The sequence below is a fragment of the Drosophila willistoni genome, assembly GCF_018902025.1.
Source record: "Drosophila willistoni isolate 14030-0811.24 chromosome 2R unlocalized genomic scaffold, UCI_dwil_1.1 Seg167, whole genome shotgun sequence".
Taxonomy (NCBI): domain Eukaryota; kingdom Metazoa; phylum Arthropoda; class Insecta; order Diptera; family Drosophilidae; genus Drosophila; species Drosophila willistoni.
The window spans coordinates 6756668-6780634 of NW_025814050.1; the positions used below are offsets into that span (position 1 = coordinate 6756668).

A 23967-nucleotide genomic window follows, 5' to 3' on the forward strand; every position below is an offset into this window, starting at 1 on the left:
CGTGTGTATACCTTGTGTGTGTGTGTGTGCCAAGTGTGCGTTTGATCACATTTATCGTATATGGTCAGTGGCCGGCCGGCCGGCCCACTAAAAAAGGCGGCGCCTTTTGAATTTCCATTGTATCGGAGTTCGACCAAAAGACCATTTAAGCCTTGTTAGATGGATATGGATGGGATTGGAATCGATGGAATCATCATCTGCTGCAGTGCTGTTGGTGTCGGTGTTTTGCGGTAGTGAAGACTGCGCTCAAACGGGTTTCAGTAGAGGGCCGCCGCCGTTGTTGTGTTGCCGCCTGGCGGCCTTTTGATCTGGATCGTAACGAATTGAAGAGAGCGATAGAGATCCCCCTCCTCTTCACACTATCCACACCCCCCACCGCATTGAGACCCATCAACAAATCACACACAACAGATTCACATACACAAAACGTTTTCCAGGAATAATACAAAAAAAAAAAAAAACAAAAAAGGAAAATGTAGATTCTAAATTGTGGAATGACAAACAAAAAGTATTAAAAAAGATCCAAAAGAAAAAATTTAAACAAAAAAACAAACTGCACCAACAAAAAAACCAACAACAATTTATTAAACTAATAAAAATAATCCTTAAGCATAATCTCAATTATAAGCCAGCATTTTTTGATATAAGAAATTAGTTTTATAACAACAACCACAACAACAAATTCAATTAGCTTTTAATAATTTATTAACACCAACACACAAGAAGTACTTATCCAGCGCCAAAAAGTAGACTATAGCAAACAACAAAAACAAATTACAAAAATGCCATCACAAGTGAAAAGAATTTTTATCTTATTGATCATCAGTCAATTGAGTTTGAGTTGGAGTCACAGTCAAGTGGATCATCAACAACAACAACAACAACAACAGCAGCAGCAGCAGCAGCTTCAGTTGGACTTGAGCAATCCCCAAATGATGCCATCACACAATAGCTCATTGCTCAATACTCTAATGACCAGCATTGGCCAAGGAGGCGGAGCCGGATTGGGAGGAGTTGCACCGGGAGCGGCAGTGGGTGGCAATCAAATGAATCAGTTGCTCAGTAGCAGCACAGCCATAGCACCAGCTGCAGCAGCGGGAATAGCTCCAGCACAAGCACCACCAATGTCTGGAATAGGTGGAGCAGGTGGAGCCGGTGGTGTGGCTGCAGGAGGAGTTGGTGGCTACGGCCTAGGCGTAATGACTGGCGGCACGCCATGGCATTCGAGTGGTTCCTCCATAGCTCATCATAGCCCAAGCGGACATCATCCCGGACATGTGCTCACTGGATTGGCCAATTTGGGCATAATTGTGCCCAGAGGGAAGTCTATTCCCGGCATAGGTGGAGGACTTGGATACGGCGGAACCATGCTCAATCCGGGCGTAGGAGGAGGAGGAGCTGGCATGGCTGGTGGCGAAGCAGTCAACAATGCCATGGATATGCAAAATCTATACAAGTAAGTGCCAAATGAATGAATCGGAGCGGAGAACGAGGGGAATTTCTTTTTTAATTGAAAACCAGAAGGGAAAATTCTTATCAATTGATGAAAGACATCAAATTTGTGTCTGTAAGCGGTTTTTTTCCTGCGTTTCTATGGTGCAGCTTCAGCTTCAGCTCTGGGCCAATTGCCGATTGAGCAATCCTTAACAACAATTATTAAACATGACCTTTTGTTATTTTGAATCGTCTCTGCCTCTGACTCCACTCCACTCCACTCCACTCCAAGTTGAGTTACATTTCACTTTCTTGCTGATTTTTCTTGTCTTGTCTTGCTTGAACTTTGGTCTCATCGTAAAAATCAAGATTTTATGGTTAATCAGACTGAGGCAAAGGCAAAGGCAGGCCAACGATGTCGATGATGTTGCTCAGGGCCTAATTAAGACACAAAACTTGCGAGAAGCAATCAAAATGAACAAATCTTTAAGGGCAAAACTCGAAATAAACACTCACACATATACACATACATATACACAAAATGGTTTTTACTATATTTATACAAGAGATTTTTTAAATGTTTCCATTACAAAGGCAAAATAATTGTAGAGATTTTTGGAAGAAAATCTTTTCAAACTTTAAAATTTTCAAATCTTTTCAAACTTTACAATTTTTTGTAGTCCAGATTTATCTCAGATATGTATGAGAAAAACTTTGTTTACCATTCTGTAAAGTCGGTTGAATTATTCGGGTTTGATTTCAATGTTAATTGAAATGTTTAACTATAATTTCTATAGAATGAAAAATAAATAAAATTTCTAGTTTTTTAAAAGAATTAATTTTTTCATTCTACGCGTGTATATAATTGTTCAGTCCTTTAATTCAAGTTTTTCTAGTTTATTGATCTAAATAAATTTTCAAGAAATAATTAAATGCAAATTTGAATGGAAAACTAAGTTTCATGGACAGTTTTATATATATTTATTATTTTCTGTTTCAAACTGAATTGAAAACATTAATTAATATCGGCTTTTTTAGTACTTAACAAATAATAGATATGATTTCGAAAGTACGAAACTAAATTAGTTCGAAATAAGTTTTTTTTTAGAAGTTCAAGTTCAAAATTTTATAAAATTATAGCTATGAGAAGCTCATATATATACTTAGGAAATAGAACTAAAAAACTCAATAGTTTTGTTTTCGATTTTTACTATGAAGACAATTGGTTTTATATCTTTCTTTAAAAATATAAATATATTTTACATATTCTACATATTTTGTAGTTTTTAAATATCTAAAAATACATATTCTGGATATTTGAATATATTTCTGAGAACTATTAAAAAATAAAGGAAAAACGCGAATTCAAGTTAAAATTTTTAATTATTTTTTTTTTTTTCTTAGAGTAAAATTTTAAAAGTAATAAATATTTTCAATATACGTTTAAAGAGTTTCCTTTTAATTCCTTTGATATCTGTTTAAACTTCTTACACAGTTTAAAAAAAAAGTACATTTGTTTTGATTAAATATATTAGATAATTTTGAATAAATTTAACAAAAATATTGAATGTGCTTTACTGAACTGCACTTATATTGCTCTTTATTCAATTGCATGCTCTTTTCCTAAATTTCCTCATGTGGAAACACAATGAAAATTGGGAAAATAAAAATAGTCCACGACTTGGAAATTTGTAGATCAATGTCTTTACAAAACTGCCAAAAGTACGTAAATTTTGAAAAAAAACGAGTAGTATCAAAGTTAACATGGAAAAGTGCAAAAAACTAAAAAAATTCAGCATCACCGGAAGTGTTCTTAGCACTCAAGGACTCGGGATTGAAAACAATGGCCGTAATGTGGACAATTGAATAGTTGGGATCATCGTGATGTTCCAAGAGTATGCCCTTGATTGAGTCCAATTTGTCATTAGCATCCCGATAGAGTTTACGCAGACGAAGTAATTGCAACTCGTGCCTTTTAAAGGAGACCGGTTCCTCAGGAGAATTTCCTTTAGTGCCTGGACTTGTCCTAATATAGGGAGTTGTAATATATTTTGGTATCGGGTGCTCCTTGCAGTTACATGAATTGCCCAATGATGAATGTTGCTGGATTTTTGAAATTTTTGACTTTTGAATTAGTTTGGCCTTGTCGACACTTTCATCTTCCGAATCGGAAACGGGGGGCAATTCAACATTTTTACTTTCTTCACAATAATTCACTTCTGGATGCTTACAATCGTCGATGAATGTTTTGCCTTTCCTTCGTGGTGCGATCCTAGTGATACTGCCACTTAGGCCTTTATTGTCAAAACTGGTGGGTTTATTCTCAGTTGGATTACACATCGGCTCGTAGCCAATAACCGATTGACTTCGTCGTAATTCTCTCTTAATGCTATTCATTCCGATTGGTAAATTCTGTCGCATCTCTTTGGCATTGTATGGCCTACCTTTGTCATTGACCAGAGAGAAATGATAAAACCAATTGCAAAATTCATAATTCCCTGCGCCTCTCATCAAATTCTCCATGGGTACATCATGATCAATGCGCAATCTCATGAATGCCGCGATCAGCAGACGAAAATTAATTTCATATTCCATTGGAAGGGTCGACACCAAGCGAACCTTGCTTAACAAAATCGATTTCGGAAATAAACGATGCAGCAACTGGCAGTAGATGGCGCCAGTGCGCAATTCATCAAGATACTTGACTTCGGTGTCCAAAACGTTGGATATCCAGGCGGCCAATGCACGTTGCGACAATGTATCCTTTTTGCATACAGTCACATTCTTAGCACGTATAGGGTTGAGCCTCATGAACTCCCGACAAGTTGCTACCGAATCCTGTATCTTCGAAATCGACATTTGGTTCAATAGTGTGGGTACGGGCGAAAGACCGGAACAACTCGGAACATAGATTTGTTAACTTTCTTGCAATATCTTACAAGATTCCGACTTCTTATCTCTAGCTCTAGTCTTCTCTTACTAATATTATTTGTTTAGACTTTCTTATCGAAGCGTATGAAAGTTGTGTGATATCTAAGGCAAAGCATCTAGATCAGACAAATATATTATAACATTTTTCACTTATATATTAACTGAATCTTTTTATCTTCCTCAAAAGCCCAAATGAATCCCACAAACTTTGCAAAAATATACATTGTTTCGAATAAACTTTTCTTAGAATTGCAAAAATAGCCTTTTTTGATTCATTTTCCGTTAGTTTATATTGAGTTTTGATTTTTATTACTAATGATAAGTTAAAATTTTTATTTAAGATGCACTTTCCGCATAAATTTAGAACATTTGGTGTGAAGAAAATCTTAAATTGAATCTAATTGTTTCTCAACAAGTCAAAAAATACGCTCTGATAGTTCGTGGAATTGAAGAGTTTATTTATGTGTGTGGAACTTCACTTGAAATTTTATTTTATTTCTTAAGATAATTTGTCCTCTTCAAGAAGTGGAATAGAATTTGTTTACACTCCTCCAACTAAAGAGAATGAGAAGAAGATCATCGTCTCGTTTGGGGCATCTGTTTCGAAGTGGCTTTGATCTGGTCGGCAAAGTTAATTGCCAAGTCAAATAAATAATCAAAATATGCAACAGTCTAAGAAGCAATAGCAATAGACAGATAGAGGGAAAGAAAGAGAGGGAGAGACAAAGTGGGGACCACCCGAGAAAGGGAAATTCCTTGGCTTGGGCTAATCAGTCTGCTGACAAATGCAACATAAATCTTTTTCTCTTTTTCAACTGCGAGGACTACTGTACCCCAGAGTAAGGTGGCGTTGTTTTTGTTGTTAAACAATAAAGTAAAATTATTTATATTTTTGTTTTTGGTTTTCGTGCAGCTGTCAGCCAAAAACCCAGATGCCAGCCAACAGCAGAAGCAGCAGGAAGGTAACTTTTTGGGGGCGAGAAGAGTGCCAGTCAGCCTAGGTCTGGGCCTTTTTTATGATTATTAGCCAAGAGAGGCAGCGGTAAAGCGTAAATTTTACTTACACTTCACATTAATTTGCCCACTGACAACAGGAGCAACATCACCAATATCGCCAACATCGGCAACATGGGAACAACACCAACAGCAGCAGGCAAAAAGGGTGCCATGGGTTATTATTTGTCATTACAACAGGCAAAAGCCGTAGAGAGGGGAAACAAAAGAGCCACAATCCTGGGGGAGTAGCCACACATTTTTTATTATAAACTCCAAGTGGTATTGGCATTGGAGTACTCCGATACCAGTTGAGGAAATGGGGTAGAAAGTGTTTCAGTTACTCAGTTCTCTGTGTCTATTTTTCTTCTTTTTTTTTTTTGTTTGCTGTCCAGACAACAGAAATCGATAGACCAGCAGTTAGCAGTTAGAAGTAGGAGGACGACAATTCCCTTCATTACCCATTACCATTGTCCATTTAGACCAAGCTTGATTACAATTAATCGGCTTATTTGCAAAAAGACAAGCAACTTTTTGTTACTAGATGGTCATGTGCTGCTTCTCCTATGATATCTCAGGTTGCCTCTTTTATTGATTCGAAAATGTCAGCGAATATCACGAAAAGTTGCATCAGGCAGACAAATCAATGTTAAGAAATTGCCATAGATCATTAAAGTTTGCAATTAATGTAATTATAGACCCATGCATTCGTCTTTCTACTCCCAAAAGTATGCAATTCTATTGAAAGTTTGCAAAGGTTGCCTTAAAGATCTTCATCTGCAGCTTTTTGAGGTTCTATGACAACAAATTTAACTGGGAAATACTAAAGAAATTCCCTAACGTATGTAATTTTCATAGGCAATTTCAATTTATGATCCAATGATCAATATGTATTATATAGAAGAGCTTTTAAGCAATTTAAGTGAACTGAACTACTCAATTTTTGATTGGCATTACTTTTTGGAACGATTTGCAATGCAAATTAACACCTGCTCAGCTTGTTCAATAATCATTCCCATCGACAAGATGCAATATGTAAATCAAGGGTAAATTCCCGACAAAATACCAATTGAATGCCTCACACACACACTCACACACACACACACACATAGGCATAAAATCTGATTAGGGGATGTAATGAAAATTTAATAATTGCCAACTCAATGTACTCGATGACATGATGATGAAATCTCGAGCCGAAAATCCAAACCAAACCAAAGCAACCTACTCAGCGGGTATCCTTTGGCCTTTTACACAATTAATCTCCTCTTTCTCTCGTTGGCAAATGTAAGAAAACAAAAAAACAGAACACAGAAATTAGTAATCAGGAAGCAAGAATCTGGAAATCTGAAGTTTCGTTTATATCAGGGTGGTTTGGTTTGGTTTTGGTTTCAATTTCATTGTCGACTGGGGAGGAGAAGAAACAAAAAAAAATAATACAGCAAAAGGCAAATAATGTTATAATGTCTTCTGTCTCCTCCCCTTTGGCTGCTCTTTGTCTCCATGTCTGTTTGTTAACAGACATTTATGACATTATACGTCGCAAAATTATGTTGTTACAGGGTAACAACACACACAGCGAAAACAGAACCCTCCCCTTCACCCTTTGTCACTCAGTCAGTCAGTTCGGGCATAAAATCTGTTTAATTGTGCGTAAGGCAAAACGACGAATCGAGCCCTTCTTCTTACCCTTTTTTTGGTGATTTTTTTTTTTTCGCCAGTAAAGTTAAATATTTGTCAAGCAGTAATTAAAACTTACTTACCGTTTCTTTGGTTTTCCGCAAACTTCAAGGGGAAGTGAGTGAGGTAGATTGTGAGAGAGAGATGTATATATTTGTATCTGCAAAGATCTCTTTGCTTTTGTGTGTTCTCAGGGCAAACAAAAGGACATTATCAACATCTTTACTCAACAACTATGGCAAAGTTTTTCCAGTTGGCTTTTCTTTCTTTTCTTTTTCTTTTCTTTCTGCTGTTGTTGGTCTATAAAAATGTTAATTTGCCCTCGAGCAAAAGAAAAGCTTTTTGTTGTGTCGTTCCATTGCGTTACCCTCTCGAAATTGACGATAACGATTATGTGCAAAGTTCCAGCCACAAAATTAAAAAATATCGAGGGGGGAGGAAAATCTTTTCTCTCTTTTTTTTTGTTTTGGTCCTGCTGTTGCAGTTGGCATTGGCCATGTGGCACAATCAACAAAACCCAAAAATTTATTTGTCTCAATACGACAATGAAGACAGGCATCAGCATCAGCAGCTGCTGGACCTGCCCCTTTGTGTTTGTGTAGCTTCTTTTGCAAAAAAAAAAGAAGGAAATTGCAAGGCATAAAGTTCTTTTCATTTATTTTTCTTTGGTTAATATTTTGTTAATACCCTTGCCATGGAGTAATGCTACTCTCAGCATCAGTTGGTAACAACTTCTGGAATAGAATAACATATTTTCTTAGATCTCTTTACCAACATAGAAAAAACGTTTTCTTTCGAAAAAATCCATATAATTCCATTAAAAACTTATTTCCAAAATCTTGTATTTCAATGCCATCTCAAAATTTTTAAGCCCCCCAGTAAAACAAATTTACAATGTATTAAGTTTTCAATTATTTGCATTAAAAATTACTTTTTATTGACATCTTAAGTCTAAAATGCGCCACATTTTTATTAGCTTCACACATTTGAAAACCTGTAAAATCAATATTTTGTAATATTTTTGAAATCTTGCATTAACATAGGCTAAAGGTTGCTGGCACGAGGTCAATCAAATTAAATATTAATAGTAGATGTGCAGATTCTATCTTAAGCAGAATATGGAGTTGCCTTACCATAACTTTAGAGCTTAAACCAGTTGAGAACTACAATGTTTTTAAAAATCTTTTTGCCTTTGAGAGTTTTGGAATGCTTGAATGATGACTTCTTGTTAGGGCATAATCCAATTCGTAGTCTCTTGAATTTATTAGAATTTTTCTAGCAATTTGCCAGGCGTTTTGGCATTTGGCTTTTTTTTTATTTTTTAATTTCGGTTGCTTTTGATGGCTGCGTTTTATGATGTCATTTGCCTGCTCTGCTGGACGACTTCTGCTTCTTCGTCTTTTTATTTTCTTCGTTTCAGTTTTTGTTGTTTGTTTTTTTGTTGAAAATTCATTTATCCTTTTGTAAGGAAAGCTGCTGCTGCTGCTGCTCCTATAATGGCCATAAAAGTTGAGTTGAATTGAGTTCTTCTTCTTATTTTTTCGGTGTCATAAATTGAGCTCAATAAAATTCCCTTTTGAGACTGCATTTATTTATTTGGAGGGGTTGCATTAACATTAACAGGAACGAACGAACAATAGACCGAACGAAACGGCGTAAAGATGAATGGTTTTGGCTCTAGAACATTTTCCCATGGCAAGAAAGAAAATGCATTTTCATGTAATCAAACCAGGCAAATGGCTTAAACAAATCAGAGAGAGAGAGAGAGAGAGGGAGACAGAGCGCAAGGAAAGGAATTCAAGCATAAAGCCGAAAATCAAACATTTTTCTACCTTTTTTTTTTGTGTTTTTGTGGTTGTTGTTCGTTAAAGGTGTAAAAAAATAAAACAAACTCTTTGGTTTTGATTTTTGTAGGATGCAGTTGAATGGTTGCAAGTGGCAAGAAGATATTGCTACTGCTGCTGCTGCTGCTGCTGCTGCTGCTGCTGCTGCTGCTGCTGCTGCTGCTGCTGCTTTCATTTCTTGGATTTGTGTGTGTGGTTGTATCTTAAAAGCGTGATGGCTTTCGAGTTGCCTTTGATCTTTGGCTATATGTATGTGTGTGTGTTTGTGTGTATGTAAATTGTGGCATGAGGCAACGCTTGGACAAAGTTTTTCTTTTCTATTCCTATTCCTGCCTGTCGGCCGTTCGTTCATTCGGTTTCTCTGTTTCTCTGTTTGTCTGTCTGTTTGTCTATTTCGTCTATTTGGCAGCGCATTGAGGAAGTTGCATCAAAGACAAACACAACACAAATTTCCACACAGTTCTCTGGGACCTTGAAGTTTCTTCCTATGGACCTTGAGGCACATCCACACACAGATACACACACTCACATCAAAAGACTATAGATCAAAGTTGGGTTGGAAAAAGGCAAAGAGATAAAGAGTTTGCCACACGCAGTTCCAGCAGTTGCAGTTGCATTTTGGTTGAGCAGTTTGACCCCCAAGATTACAAAAGTTAAGAATATACTTTGTCATCAAGTTGAACACAAAACTTTTGACTTACTTATCTGAACATATTAGATTGAATTTAAACTAACCCAAATTCTAAACTAAAGAGCTTAAAAAATCAATAAAATCGCAATGGAAACAATGTCAAAATAATAAGGATAGTCAAATAGTCAAAGTAGTTTTTCTACAATCTCAACTTAGTTATAGAAAAGAAGAAGCTATAGCAGAGGATCTCATATACATTGATTGACTTGTTTAAAAATGATTGAACTAGAAAAAAAAGTCAAATTTCTATTAGTGATAAGAAAAGTTAATGACACTTCAAATCATTGGATTTCAAGGATATAATGTATAATTCTACTTCCTTTAGCTAAAAGTTGATTTGAAATATGTAATTTGCAAAAAAAAAGTTTTCTTTAACTTCATAGAAAAAATCACGAGGAATGTGATTATAATTTCTAAAAAATGCTTTTTACTTATTTTTCAGCCTTGGCTTCTTAATTTTTATAGTTTTCTTGATTAGTAGTTCGAAAGAATGTCTTGCCCTGTTCTGCCAGCTCAGAAAAACCATCTCAACCTTTTAGAATTTCTCAAATATTTCAACCTAAAAGCACAGGTGCTTCAATTTCGAAGATTGCAAAATTAGAATGTTCTGTTTCAATTGCAGGAATAGTTTCTTTTATTCACAGAGTTCACTTTCTGGCAGATAATGACCACTTATATAGTCTTTAGTCATACATTTCTTCTAAACCTGGGCTTGGCTTTCTTTCTCATACTTTTCTTCTGGCACTCTTTTTTTTCCCTGTCGGCAAAACTTAAAGAGAGAGAGAGTGAGTGGGGGAGAAAGGGGTGCGGAGGATGAACAGGTGAGGTTGGGCTTTGATGTTGTGAAGGCTGCGACCGCCCAACCTGCCGCCTGTTGCTATTGCGGTGGCTGTTGACATAATTGGAGTTTTTGGATGGTTGGTTGACTTGGCGATGGGTTCCGTTCCATTCCGTTGGTGGTTCAGTTGGCTGGTTGGTTGGTTCGGTTGGTGGGCCATGTTCATGTTGTCACGGCTCGACACTCACTTTGCGGTACTTTAAGAGGCCCGGCACATAATTTGCGCAAATTAGCGACAACCAGAAGAGTCAAGCGGCAAACGGCATGCCGCTTGAGTTTCAGCTTCAGTTTTGAGCCTCAAGTTGGGGTCTTTAAGCCTAATTGATGTGATGCTCTCTCAGGCCTTTTTTACCTTTTCTAATGGTTTAGTAAGTATTTGCTTTCATCTCTCTTTGCCTCCTCTTTGCTGATGCTTGAAAGGTGTGACCAAGATGATGATGATGATGCTAGAGATAATAATGACGGTGATGATGCACTTGTTTGTCAAGTTATTCCCCTCACACACTCTCTCTCTCTCCCTCACGAGGTGTTAACTCCTTTAAGGGCATTGGGCGTGACTATTGGTCGTCTTATCGAAAAGATCGATATAAATTGCCAATTTGACCCTGAAAAGCCAGACAAAAGGCGGCGACATTCAAAAGACATTTCTACAACCAGAATCAGTTATGGAAATGAGCAACAGAAGAAGAAGAAGAAGAGAAGATGCCGCCGCAGTTACCCCAAAATGCTTGTCATTTTAATTCAATTTGTGGTGCTTGTAATTCTTGGCAAGGGATTTATTTATGGGGACACAAACATTCGAGGATGGAGCAAGTTTCGAAACAACAAAGCAAACAATTGATTCAATCAACAAACCACATGAAAAGTAGACCGTAAAAGTGAAGTTGGTTTTCAAATTTGGCTAAGAAACTCAGAGATTAAATAGCTTGAAATGCATTTAGGACTTTAAAACTACTTTGGCTAATTTGGATAACAATATTATATTGTTCCGATTAAGAAATTTCTCGATTTATTTCATTTATTAATAGGAAAAACCAAAAAATTTGATTGCTAAATAATTATTAATTAATATATGTTAATTTTAATATAAAGGCATATGTATGTTGTATTGAATTCTTTTTATACCCTTGCAAAAAGGGTATATTAATTTTAGTCAGAAGTGTGCAACGCATAGAAGGAAGCATCTCCGACCATATAAAGTATATATATTCTTGATCAGCACGACGAGACGAGTTCAAATAGCCATGTCCGTCCGTCGGTCCGTCCGTCTGTCCTTCCGTCTGGATCAACGCAAACTCCTCCTAGATCGTAAGAGCTACAGAGCTGAAATTTTGCATGTAGGCTTGTATACTTATACTGCAGGCGTTGTATATCTCGGATTCATTATTTTCTCAATAACTTCGTTATTTTTTGAGCTATTGTCGTGAAATAAGTTAATTATACGTAAAAACGACTATGCCAAATTTGATCAAGATCGGGTGACTATATCATATAGCTCCCATAGGAACGATCTTTCGAAAACAGTGACTTTCTTCAATAACTTCGTTACTTTTGACGCGATTGCTTTCAAATTAAACATTTGTTAGTTTAATATATCTGTTAATGACTGTGCCGAATTTGATAAATATCGGGTTACTATATCACATAGCTCCTATAGGAACGATCGGTGGAAAACAGTGACTTTGATCAATATCTTCGTTATTTCCTATGCTAAGATTGTTGGCCATTCTTTCGCAAACATTGACGCGGTCAAAGTTAGCCCCGTCCCTCTGGTTTTACTTTCCTTTTTGCATTGAGTTTTTAGGTTTTAGTTCAGTTTTTGCATTAATTTTTATTTAAATTTCTACAATATTTACAACACTTTGACAATATTTTTGTGCCAACTTTTAAATACAATGGAAAGATTTTAAGTTTTTTTTTCCATTAGAATTGTTTGTCTCCATTTTGACAGATTCTTCTTTGAAAGCATAACATAGCCACTCGACTTTTATTTCCATGACCTCTTCTAAGTAGATCATTTCCACCACAAATATATCCACTTGACAGAGCGTTGGGTGATCTCTAAAGACAGACCAGACGGACGGACAGGCAGACAGACAGCCCCATGAGTCTTGCCCCCCATTTAGTTGGATCTTTCGTTTTCTCATCGCGAAATTCAAGAGCAAGAATGATGGACCTTGAAGGCCTGCAGCATCAGTCTTCCATCCACCTCTCTGCCCTCCTTTCATGGAACTGGGCGAACGGATCCACCGCTGATTGACAAATGCAGTCAGCGAGAAATGAAGCGCCTGCGTCTCCTACTCTTTCTTTTTTTTCTCTCTATCTCTCTCTTTCTCTGTCGCGGCTGCTGTCTTGGAAGTAAAAGGCAGGCGCAGTGCGTGTTGATGGATGGGACATGAACGTGGGTCGGACCGAATGACTGACTGACGATTCACGCCCCAAATTAAATGAAATTAACACGCGTTTAATGTCAAACAAGAGACTCTAACTCACCTGCCACTATCCGTCCGCCCTGTTTACCCCCTTGGATGTTGTTGTTGTTGTTGTTGTTAGTGCTCCTGCTTTGATTTTCCCCCAGCCAATTTCCTCTGCCTGTTTACTTAATGACGTTTACATGTCTTCCCCTTCTCTCTCGCTCTCTCTCTCTCTCTCTCTCTCTCTTTCTCTGTCATTTGTCGGTATTTCTTCTACGCGGCTGTCATAAAACGATTTGATTAAAGCGAATACGCCGACCAAAAAGTATAACAGGAAAAAAAAAGAAGAAACTATCAGCTGGAACTGGCTTTGGCTCTCTGTTTTCCAATTAAAAATGCAGTCCTGTCCTGTGCCTCAAGCAATGCCAGGCAAAACGTTTATTTTCGGAAATCGAAAAATATATCGAGGGGAATCTCTCTCCCGATGTAGAGTCATCCAGAGCTGGGTAACACAACTCAAAAAGTGAGAGTGAGAGCCCAGAGCAAGCAGTGCACAAAAATGTGGGAAATGAATTGAAATAGTAATACGATTACAACGAATATGGCATATACACTACAACTAAAATGTCGAAACTTGAATGTCAAACAGTTTAAACTAAAAACCAACTTTCGAGTCTAGCAAGTTTTCCAAAATTCCATATCCTGCTTAGAAAATACAATGACGAAATTAAAGAATATTTTTATTAATATATACAATTTTCTCTGATGTCAAATATGTATCTCTAGATTTCTAGAGAATGTCTGAATTTTTCCTAAATAATCGAAACCACATTATCTCTTTACATTGACTATTCTCTCTTTTAATTAAAATCAACTACCCTTAAAATTTGTAAAGATCGAAAAATTATTTGAAAGATTTAATAAAAGGTCAAAGAGATTTGCATATTGGTCTTAATGTTAGACGTTCAAAGAACTATGAATACAATTGGATAATAATTTCCTATAGCATAACCACATATTTCGAAGAGAAAATCTTTTATCATTGGAATTCAAGTTTATAATCGATTTGACTTTTCTTAATCCAAATCCAAAATAAGGAAAGAATTTGCTGATGCACCTTCCTTTATTATTATGGGAAATAACTTTTTGCTTGTTCTGAAAAACAACTATGAAATGTCTTCTCACTTTGCCAACATATCCTTAACTAACTAAAGAGTATAAATATTCCATTTAAGAACTGAGTACAAAAAAAGAGAAACCCGAAAGAACAAAAAAAAAAAACACAAAACAAGAAAAAAGAAAAAAAAGTAAAAGTGGCGGCAACGGCGGCACAAATTCTTTGTAATTAGTATTAAAATGTTTTCCGCTACATTTTCACTTGATTTTTCTCTCTGCCAGCTAGCTAGCTAGCTATCTGGCAATCGAGTCGTCGAAGGGAAGACCCAGGCCCAGGCGAAGGCCTTCTCCTTTCTGCTCAGTCCGCCAGTCAGCAGTCAGCCAATTCAGTTCACTACAGTTCAGTTAGTCGTCAGTCAATTTGTCTATGTGCCCCGAGGGCGCTTTATTCTCTGGCTCCGATGCCGTTCCTCCTGCTGCTGCTGCTGCTGGTTCTGATGCTTCGCGCATGATTGAAGGCAACATGTGTTTCGGAAATTATGCAAAATTGCCTTCTGACTGCTTTTTGCTGCTCATGCTGGCCCACAGGCAGAGATGAGGAGATGCCTCACAAGGGTGGAGGGGGGAGTGTGTGAGTGTGTGCGGGGCATGCCAATGAATGCGACTGCAGTTTTCTTTCTTTCCGTTCTGTTTGTCAAGCCATCGACTTTTAGCTATTTTGCATTTGCTCATTATCATAGTTCATTTCATAAACAATTAATAATGCTTAAGCGCATCTTTGGCGTTGACAAGCGAACAGCCTCCCCTCTCTAACCCCTTCTTCTCCTCTTCCTTCCTCTTCCTCCCAATGTCTGTCATGGACTGCGGCGTGTGGCCAATATAAATGGGATTGCATTTTTGGTTGCCTCGTCTATTTGGTCCGATTTCGGCCATTCGTTTGGCTTAAAACTGTTCACAAGAGAAACGGAAGTTGTTAACAGAAATTCGTGTTGAGTTTTTTCCTCTTTTTGTATCTGCATGTGAGCAACATGTGTGTCGAGAGAGCTTATCAGGATATATATACTTAATAATTAGCTGTGGCTATATGCAAATGGAAATTCTTCAAACTTTCCCTGAGACATCGTCCATTATCGGTTAACAAGTGACCCTTTTCTTGTGCATAAATTTGCACCGAAGAGTAACTCTTTGTACTATCACCTGACTGCGAGTGTCTCTTCCATTTACATCGCTTTGACCGTAAAAGATGATGATAAACGACCTTTGTTAATTTCCTTTACATGTCCATGCTTAAATTCTGCAAACGTAAACTAGGTACTACAAAACAGGAGGAATTATTGCACATTGGAAAGTGTGGTTAATGTGAATGGTCTTAAATAAATTAACATAAATTATATTTAAAGTATAAATAACATCTGCAAATTTAGGATAAAATCTTTTGTCCAAAAAAAATGGTTAAATATTTTCCAAGTAATTGACCAAAGTGAATTGGTTTTAGGGTAAAATGGAATTACAATTGTAGTTTTAATGTTGTATTTTTAAATTTCACAATACCATAATGATTTAATACAAAAATATTTCTTGGCTAGATGTTAGTTATTTCCCTAGTCCACGATTTATTGAATCGATTAATAACTGAGTTATAACACTCTCAAATCAATTTGTGCTTGGGTTGCAATTTTGTCATTGCACTTGATAGTGAAGATAAGGTTTTTTCACCCTTTAAGAAAATGCAATCGTCAGGAAAATATTTTTGTCGAGCTTTTCGTATTCTTAAAGCAAATTTTCAAATCAAGTTTTATCGTCAAACCTAAGCCTCAACGTGTGAAATTATGTGAACTTCAAAATTTAATAAAAAATATTGTTAGAAATTATAGTTAATATCTAAATTCTAATTGTCCAATTTCATTCTCAATAGGTTTGTCATTTACGCAAAGAAGTTTCTAGTTCGATTTTCTGAGTTTCGATTCGTTTATTAATTATTCCTTTGATATATGGTATTTTCTCATCAAGATGGGAAGTTCTGGTACCGGTTTATGTAAACATTTTAGGTTTTTATGAAGATGGAAAGTTCTGGATCCGGCTAATGTAATCGTTTTTATGTTTGCCAACTATGCAAGCATATTGTGGGCTCAAAGTATATAATTAATATTCATTACATTACACAGCTTCTTCGAGGAGCGTAAAAACTAAACTAAAATATAACCAACATTTTTAGAGAATATTAAATCTCGTCTCAGCATTTGTTGTGATAGGGGAAATGTTTATCAGACCAGATAAATTATTGATTCTTTAAAATGCGTATGTGTAATATATGTATGTGCGATAGTAGGTACATTAATAAGATCACTAATGTATATAAGTATTTAATGTAATTCGATATTTTTCATTATTATAAAAATGGCTACTCATAGTCAACATATTTTCTACTGTCACTAGAATAAAAAAAGGCAAAATATTAGTGTCTGGACAAGTTTTATGAAAATTAATTATTTAGTTGAGAACTTCAAACTTTTTGCTGTATAAAGAAATAAATCTTTTGTTCATAATTTTGTGGTGTCACGTAAATTGCTGCAAATCTTTCAGACAAATCTCAAACACTAATTTGATAACTTTTCGAGTTTTCCTATTTGTATCTCAATAAAGTTCTTCAATGCAGCTAAATTAGATCAAAACTGTAAAGGCAATTAAAAATATGAATTTTTGTTTTTATAAATTTCAAATTCTCTATTTGCTTTCTGCAGGGAATGCCCAAAAAAACTATATTGGACCTCTTCGAAATTTCACAAAAAAAAGGACTTTTGGTCGAAGTTTATTGAGGAACCTAATTGAATAATAGAACAAGGGTAGAAATTATTTCTTTGCTCTAATTTTTTGAAGCAGCTTTAAATTTTAACCTTCAGTGATTTGAAATATAATCAGATATATTTCTTCTCGTGCTCAAGGCAACTTCATATGTATTGCCGTAACTAATTGGTCAATAATTTGATTTGTAAACCCAACAGCAAAAACAAAACACAATCAGTTGGCTCGGTCCTGTACAGGTGAAGAGATTGTTGATGGCAAGAGCCTGTAGCAACATGGATTTATAGTATTTTATCACCTCATAACAGCAACAGCAACAACAGCAACACGAACTGATTGAATGCCTATTTGGCAGCATTTGATTTGTTTAGAGAATAAAGCACAAGAGGCAAACGCAATTCAGTTTTTTTTTTTTTGTTTTTTTTTTTGTTTTTGGGATGTTTTTGTTGCTGTATGGTGTTGCTGTTGTTGGTTTTGTTGCCATGCCTCAATAGATACTTGAATGTATTCAATGGCGCCAACTTGGCCTCGTTTATAGAAAGGGGCGGGATTCTAATTTCTTTTCTTTTTTTTTTTGCTTAATTAGCACTTGAAGAACCAGAGAGAATTATAAGAGAACTCTCTCCCTTTCTCCTATTCGCACTCTCTCTCACTAAGAGTCGCTTCGCCCGTCTTCTTTACACTGAGCTGGACCCAACGAGGGTTGCTTGTAAAAATCTTATGTGTTAAACGTGACTCTCCATTAATACATCATTTTCTATGCCCTTGGTCAGAGTCGAAGCGTCAGAGCGTCAGAGAGTCAGAGTCTGCATGCGATATCGGATATCATCATGGGGTGTAATAAAAACGCATTTTATGCCTAACGCACTTTTTATGGCAAACCAAATAAAAATAAGAATGAGAATGAAAATGTTAAGCTTTAATGTTGATTGCTTTTTCGTCAAGTTCTTATTTTTATGTGACTCGGAGAAAGACAGAGAGAGTGAGAGAGGGTGAGAGAGAAAAAAATTAATCATTAATAGCCCCAGCTTAGGCCAAAAGCAAAAGCTGATGCTTTCTTTTCGGTTGCCTTGTAAAATTAATTTAAATGGAATTTTCTTTATGACATTTCCTTTCCCCATCAACAACAGCGAAAACAAATCCTAATAAATTAAATTACATGAACATTTTTGTTCTTGTTGTTGTTGTTCTCTTCTACCTGAACAAAACAACATGAAGGAAAATCTTCATCTCTAAGCGAAGGGAGAAGAGCAAATGAAGGGAAACTGTATGTGTATGTTGTATGTAGCCTGGCAAAGAAATGCAGACAAATTGCTGGAATGCCGTTCAAGCATAACACAAAAACCACATCTAATATTAGCTGAAAAATAGTTTGGCAATCAGCGTGCAACAGCAACAGCAGCAGCAACAGCAACAACATCATCAACAATAGCAGCAACCAAAAGCGGAAGCAATGCGAATGAAAAGCAAAAGATTGAGTGGAAGAACTTCTAACTAATTGTGGATAATTTAAAGTTGATAAATTATGAAATTAAGTAGCAGAGAAATGGAAAAAGAAATAACTGCATTTCATTACACTGAAAAAGTGTATTTTTAGTTAGACAAATCTTTAGCAACATTCTCCTTAAATATTTAGACAGAATGATATAATATCTCTCCAGATTTTTATAGCTAAAATATAGTTAGAGACGATATCTATAAAATAATTCACAATCAGTTTAAAACTATTAGTTTTTATGACGTGTGAAAGACTTTTATTGCTAACGAAAAAAAAAACATGGAGGTGTATATGACATATGAATACATATGCGATCCAAAAAGGGGCGTGGCAATTTTAATTTTAAGGAAACAAGATGATCAAAGTTGCCTTAGAAGCTTAAAGTTGCTCTCGTGTCATTATAGTTGCACAAAATACTCATGTTGCTGATGTTGCTAGGGTAAAGTTGCTCTCGTGTCTGCAAATATGTTGCTGGTGTGTCGAATATGGACAAGCTTATTGTGGAAATGATTAATCTTTAATAGGCGTGGCTATAAGCAGTTTAAACATTCTAAAGACCATGAAAAACGTTAACAAGTAGCAATAAATATCTAATGTTGCTGATGTATTAGCAATTGCAATAACAACTACTTACAAAATTAACTAAAAATTCCAAAAATTGTTAACTTTAATTGATTGCTAATGTTGCTGACGATTAAAATGAAAAATTCAAACTTCTATTTACTCTAATTTTTCAAGTAAAGAACTCAATTGCAAACAAACAAAACTAAATTAATGAACAGCAACATCACCAACAACAACAACAACAGAAGTTAAAGAGTTAATGATAGATAATTTAAAAAATGCATAAACAATCATCAATAGAAGAGAACAAAAAAAAATAACAGAAACATGTCAATGTTGCTGCTGCTGTTAATGATGAGGCAATGAGATTGCTGCTGCTGCTGTTGCCATTGGGACAACTGGCAATTGCCATACAATTTTTATGCCACACAATGAAGCTGTCAAATGCATAAAAAGAAGAAGAAGACGAAGAAGAGAGGAGCATTAAACGACCAAGACAGACAAGCAGACAGAGGGGGCGGAAAAGAATAGAATATAAATAGGGAGGGGAATTGTGGAGGAGACTAAAGCGATAAGCAGAACTGTGGCTGATGACACAAGCAGCGGGTGGGCAGTATCAGCAGCAGCAGCAACAGCTGCAATCATGCCAGGTGGGCGTAGTTGTAGGCGTGGCAAAGGTAATGGCTTAAACTGCAGTGAGGCAAATGTATAAAAATTGTTTGCCAGCAGCAGCAGCAACATTATTCTCGTAACGGTAGCAACATGGGGGCAGCAAAAGGAAGCAGCCCAAAAGGTGTGAAGTGTGGCCAAACGTAAAAGTAAATTCTTTCTGAGTGTGTGTGTGTGTGTGTGTGTGAATGAGAATGAGGGTTGCAGGCGAAATGTGTCGTAAAGATTTTTATTGCATTTTTATGGCGCACACGCAGCAGCAGCAGCAACAGCAGCAACATCTAGTGCTACGCCAGCAACTTCTACAGCAGCAGCCCCAGCCTGCTTAATGATAAACTTTAACGTTGCGTCTTTTGCATATTTTCTCTCTGATTTAAAATTTTTCCTAGTTTTAGTTTTCAGTTTTCAATTTTTCCCCCGCACACACACACAAACAAACATGCACACACACATTTTAAGTAAATAAAAACACAACAACCGCAGCAACATTCTTCAAGAATAAAGTATTTAAACAACCCTCGCTAGAAGACGATGCCAAACTGCCTGACTGTGTGTGGGCTTAAAAATTGATTGCCGGTTGGTTGCTACTGCGCAGTATACGCTTGTGTTGTTGCTGTTCTTGTTCTTGCTGCTGCTGCTGCTGATGTGTTTTAATCAGCAACTTTTATTAAAAAAAAAAGAATGGAAAAAAATCCCCAAAAACCAAAACAAAAAGCAAAAGAAGACGACGTCATTTTATTGTCTACTTACTGCACAAATTTTATGAGTCAAACCATAAAAATGCCTTTTACCGTTATTCTCTTGGGGCACATTTGTTGTCGCCGTCGCCGTTGCTGCTGCTGCTGCTGCCGCTGCTGCTGCTGCTGCTGCTGCTCGTGCTGATGATGAGGGGGAGAGAAGTTTTGCTTGATGCCAAAATTGATGACCATAATCTTCAACACACAACGCACAGGGCAACAAGGATGCGCTTTTTATGATGAAGCGACGTTGCCGTTGCAGGCCAAAAACAACCACCGACTATCGAAGCCACCCAAAATAAACCACCCACTCTTGTGCCTGTGCCTCCCCCACCGTGCCACACTCCACACTGCTGCAACAACATTATTCATTTGTATGCGAGGAGGTGGATGGGGGGGGGGGCGAGTAAAGCGGAAGCATATTTTATGTTTTAACGCTGTCGAAATTGGGCAACAGCAGCAACAACAATAACAACTCATACATCAGCATTTAGCCTCCTTTCCTTCCCCCCCATCATTGTATTTGTCTCTTCCACACCAACCCCCTACCCTCCTGCATTCCCCCTGTTTGCGGTTTTACGCTTGCAATTCTTTTTGGCCTGTCAGCAATTGTTGTTGCTGCTTGCAATTTAGCAGCTTAAGCGCATATTTACAACGCATTTTTGAAAACTGAGTGAATGTGTCTGTGTGTGTGTGTGTGTCACCTCCTACCCCCTACCCATCATTTCTCACACCATCTTCGTCATAAAAAAATAAGCTGGCAGGTGCTGCACAAGGAAGAGACAAAAAGGTGAAAGAGCCAAGCAGATGAAACAGTCTCCATTTAAGCCGCTGAGCTTAACAAATGGCATCAAATGAAATATTTCACAAAATGAGTTCAAAATGAAAAACATTTCATTGAGATCTTAACACAAATTTTACTTCTCTTTTGCTGCAAGAGAATTTTGCATTTCCAACTCAAATATATGCAGTTTTATATATATAAATATTTATAATGTACAATGTAAACAATAAATTCTTAAAATATTATAAAGAGTAGAGCACAAGTTGCCAGGAATTTTGGCTTATAAATAGGAATCATATATGTATGTACGAAAATTGTATATTTTAGTTAACTTTAACAGATGATCTGACCGATTTCTATAGATCCGATCAGGAAGGAATCTTGGTTAACACTTTAGGAAAAATGGTCATAAATTTAAAATCGATTCATTTTTTGTATACGAACCTTCTCTAAGAGTTGTAAGTATTCATTCTGGGAGGATTTTTGGGATTTTCAATCTGTAACATTTATTACTTAATATGAAAAGAGACTTGGGGTAAAAACATGTAGAAAATCTTCTAAAACTTACAAATTCAATACACATTTAAGTGACTATAAAAAAAAGTTGTAAAGAAGAGTGAACAATAGAAAAGAATTATTTATCATAGCTGTTCTTTGACACGCACCCGAAAATTAGATAAAACTGATTTTTCATCACTATATTATAATATGAACCCAAGGAAAATCGATTAAACGTCTTTACTGTATGATGGGACTTAATTTATATCTAAAAAAAAACAAAGTACAGTACAATCCGGTTATAACGACTCCGCTTATAACGTCCGTCCGGTTGTAGCGACTAAAGTTCGATGAGTGATTGGTTGGTCCCAATACAAACTTATATGAAGGGGCCTCCGGTTAGTACGGCTTCCGGATATAACGACGAAAATCGGCGGTCCCTTGAGCGTCGTTGTAACCAGATTCTACCGTATTTAAAAAATGATGTTTGATAATATTAGATTTCTTTAAGCATTTGAATTAAAATTAGGGTATACTATTAAAATTTTTTTTTTTTTGAATGCACAACATTTCACCAAAATGGTGTATTAAAATTTTAGATTGATCCGAGGAAAAACTTCTGAAAAACTTTTGACCGACCGTTTTATATTAGGTTTTTGGGTGTCGAAAACTTTTAAACGCTCTGCTGAAAAGTGGCCATTTTCAAAGTCGGTGAACACGATAATGAAAAATCTACTAGACGAATCGTTTTGAAACTTTGTACAGTACTTCTTAACTAAATTCTTCAGGTAACGCTGTCCATTTTTTTTTTTTTTTGAAAAACAAATAGCTTGGTTTTTTGGGCGAAGCACGGTGTTTTTGACTTTCAAGTGGTTTTAAAAATCGTACAAAAAAATTAAAAATAAAAACTCGACAGCGTTACCTGGGGAATTTTGTCCTTAAACTAATGCAATTTGATTTTTTCATTTCCGATAATTCTGTGACGAATTACGATGTTCACCGCAAACCACTTTTTTTTCGAGGTCCCGCCGGAGATTGCCTATATCTCAATAGATTTTCAATATTTTTGGATGAAAATTTTCACACATATTGTTTTAATGTTTAAATATTACAGGGGTAAAAAAAAATTGAACTGAGACTATCCATATCGCCAATAAAAATTCTTAAAAAATTACCGATTTTTGCACGAATTAACTATACACCTGCCTTAAGAACAATAATTTTTAAAGCTTAGACACATATGTACGTGTAAAATTTAAGTTATTAGCATTAGTTAAACTGATTGGAAGTGTGTGCAAAAAAGTATGCATTATGATTTTAAAATGGACAAATAGTTCACAGGGCTTTTGTGGCGAGATAAAATGCTTGACCTTTTCTCAATCACCTCATTGATCATATAGACATATGTCTATTTATCTGTTTATCTGCTCATATGCTTACATCTTAACATTCTTCACCCACAAGGAGAAAACGTAATAAAGGAGAGAAAAATCGACTAATCGGGTCTTCAATTACAGCTTAAAGCTGCATGTAAGTTGCCATGTAAGCCAACTATTGTTATCGCTGGTAAAGCGCATTAAGCCCCCACACTTTGCCTCACCTGGGCAGACCTCACCTTGCCCCTTACCCCTTTTTGTTATGACCATTTCAAGTTTGGGTAATGTACGTTGCCTTAATCATTCGAAACAAAGCTCAAAGAGATGTGCAAGAGGGAGAGAAAGATTGACGGAGGAGGGGAGGAAAAGTTAATCCGTTTGACAAAACGTTTACAACACACAAAATGGCCAAATGGACAATTATCTAACGTAGAGAGACTAAATCAAAAAGGGGAACATAGAGAGACAGAGAGAGAGACAGAGACTTAATATGCACTTTAATTTCATAAAATTTCTGTAGCCTCGAGATACATTTGTATCTTTTACATACAAAGTAAGTTGAAAGCTATTAAAATGGCCACAGAAGCAAAATAAACTGTTTTTTATTTTGTTGTTCTTGCTGGTGCCGCTGCTTCTGTTGCTGCTGGTTTAGGCCAAACAACGAAATTGATGTGTGCCAGCAAACATGGCCTCAAGTGCGAACGGGAGAGGTATAACTCTATAAAACAAAAGTGTTGATGGATATTTTCCTCGTGCAATGATGACGAGTCATTGAAGTTGTTCCTGCTGCTGATGTTGCCTTTTGAGTGCTTGTCTCTGTCTCTTTCTCTCTCCTCTCTCTCTCTCTCTTTTCTCTCTTTCTTTCTGTGCATTTGTACAGATTCATCAAATTTTCAGAAACGTAAAATATTCAAAAACACTCACACACACACAGAGAGAGACACACACAAATGTACTGAAAATCCCTTTGTGTGTGTTGTTGCGGCGAAAGCATTTTATGGACTTTACAGTTTTTAGAGTTTAAGTTTTAGAATTTTGCCCCAAAGAGCATAACTAATGTGCCGCAAAGAGACTTGCTGCCAGGCAAATACACTGCAA

At 36.4% G+C, this 23967-nt stretch overlaps 1 protein-coding gene across 2 annotated transcripts in view; it reads left to right on the forward strand.

The window, feature by feature from the left end:
* The first annotated feature begins 562 nt into the window (after positions 1-562).
* Positions 563-23967, forward strand: part of LOC6644101 (protein Wnt-4) — a 30591-nt gene continuing 7186 nt past the window's right edge. For both annotated transcript variants that reach the window (XM_047010741.1, XM_002066878.4), the window contains exon 1: positions 563-1456. In XM_047010741.1, the coding sequence (XP_046866697.1) occupies positions 783-1456 (674 nt within the window). In that variant the 5' untranslated portion in view covers positions 563-782. The remainder of the gene's footprint in view (positions 1457-23967) is intronic.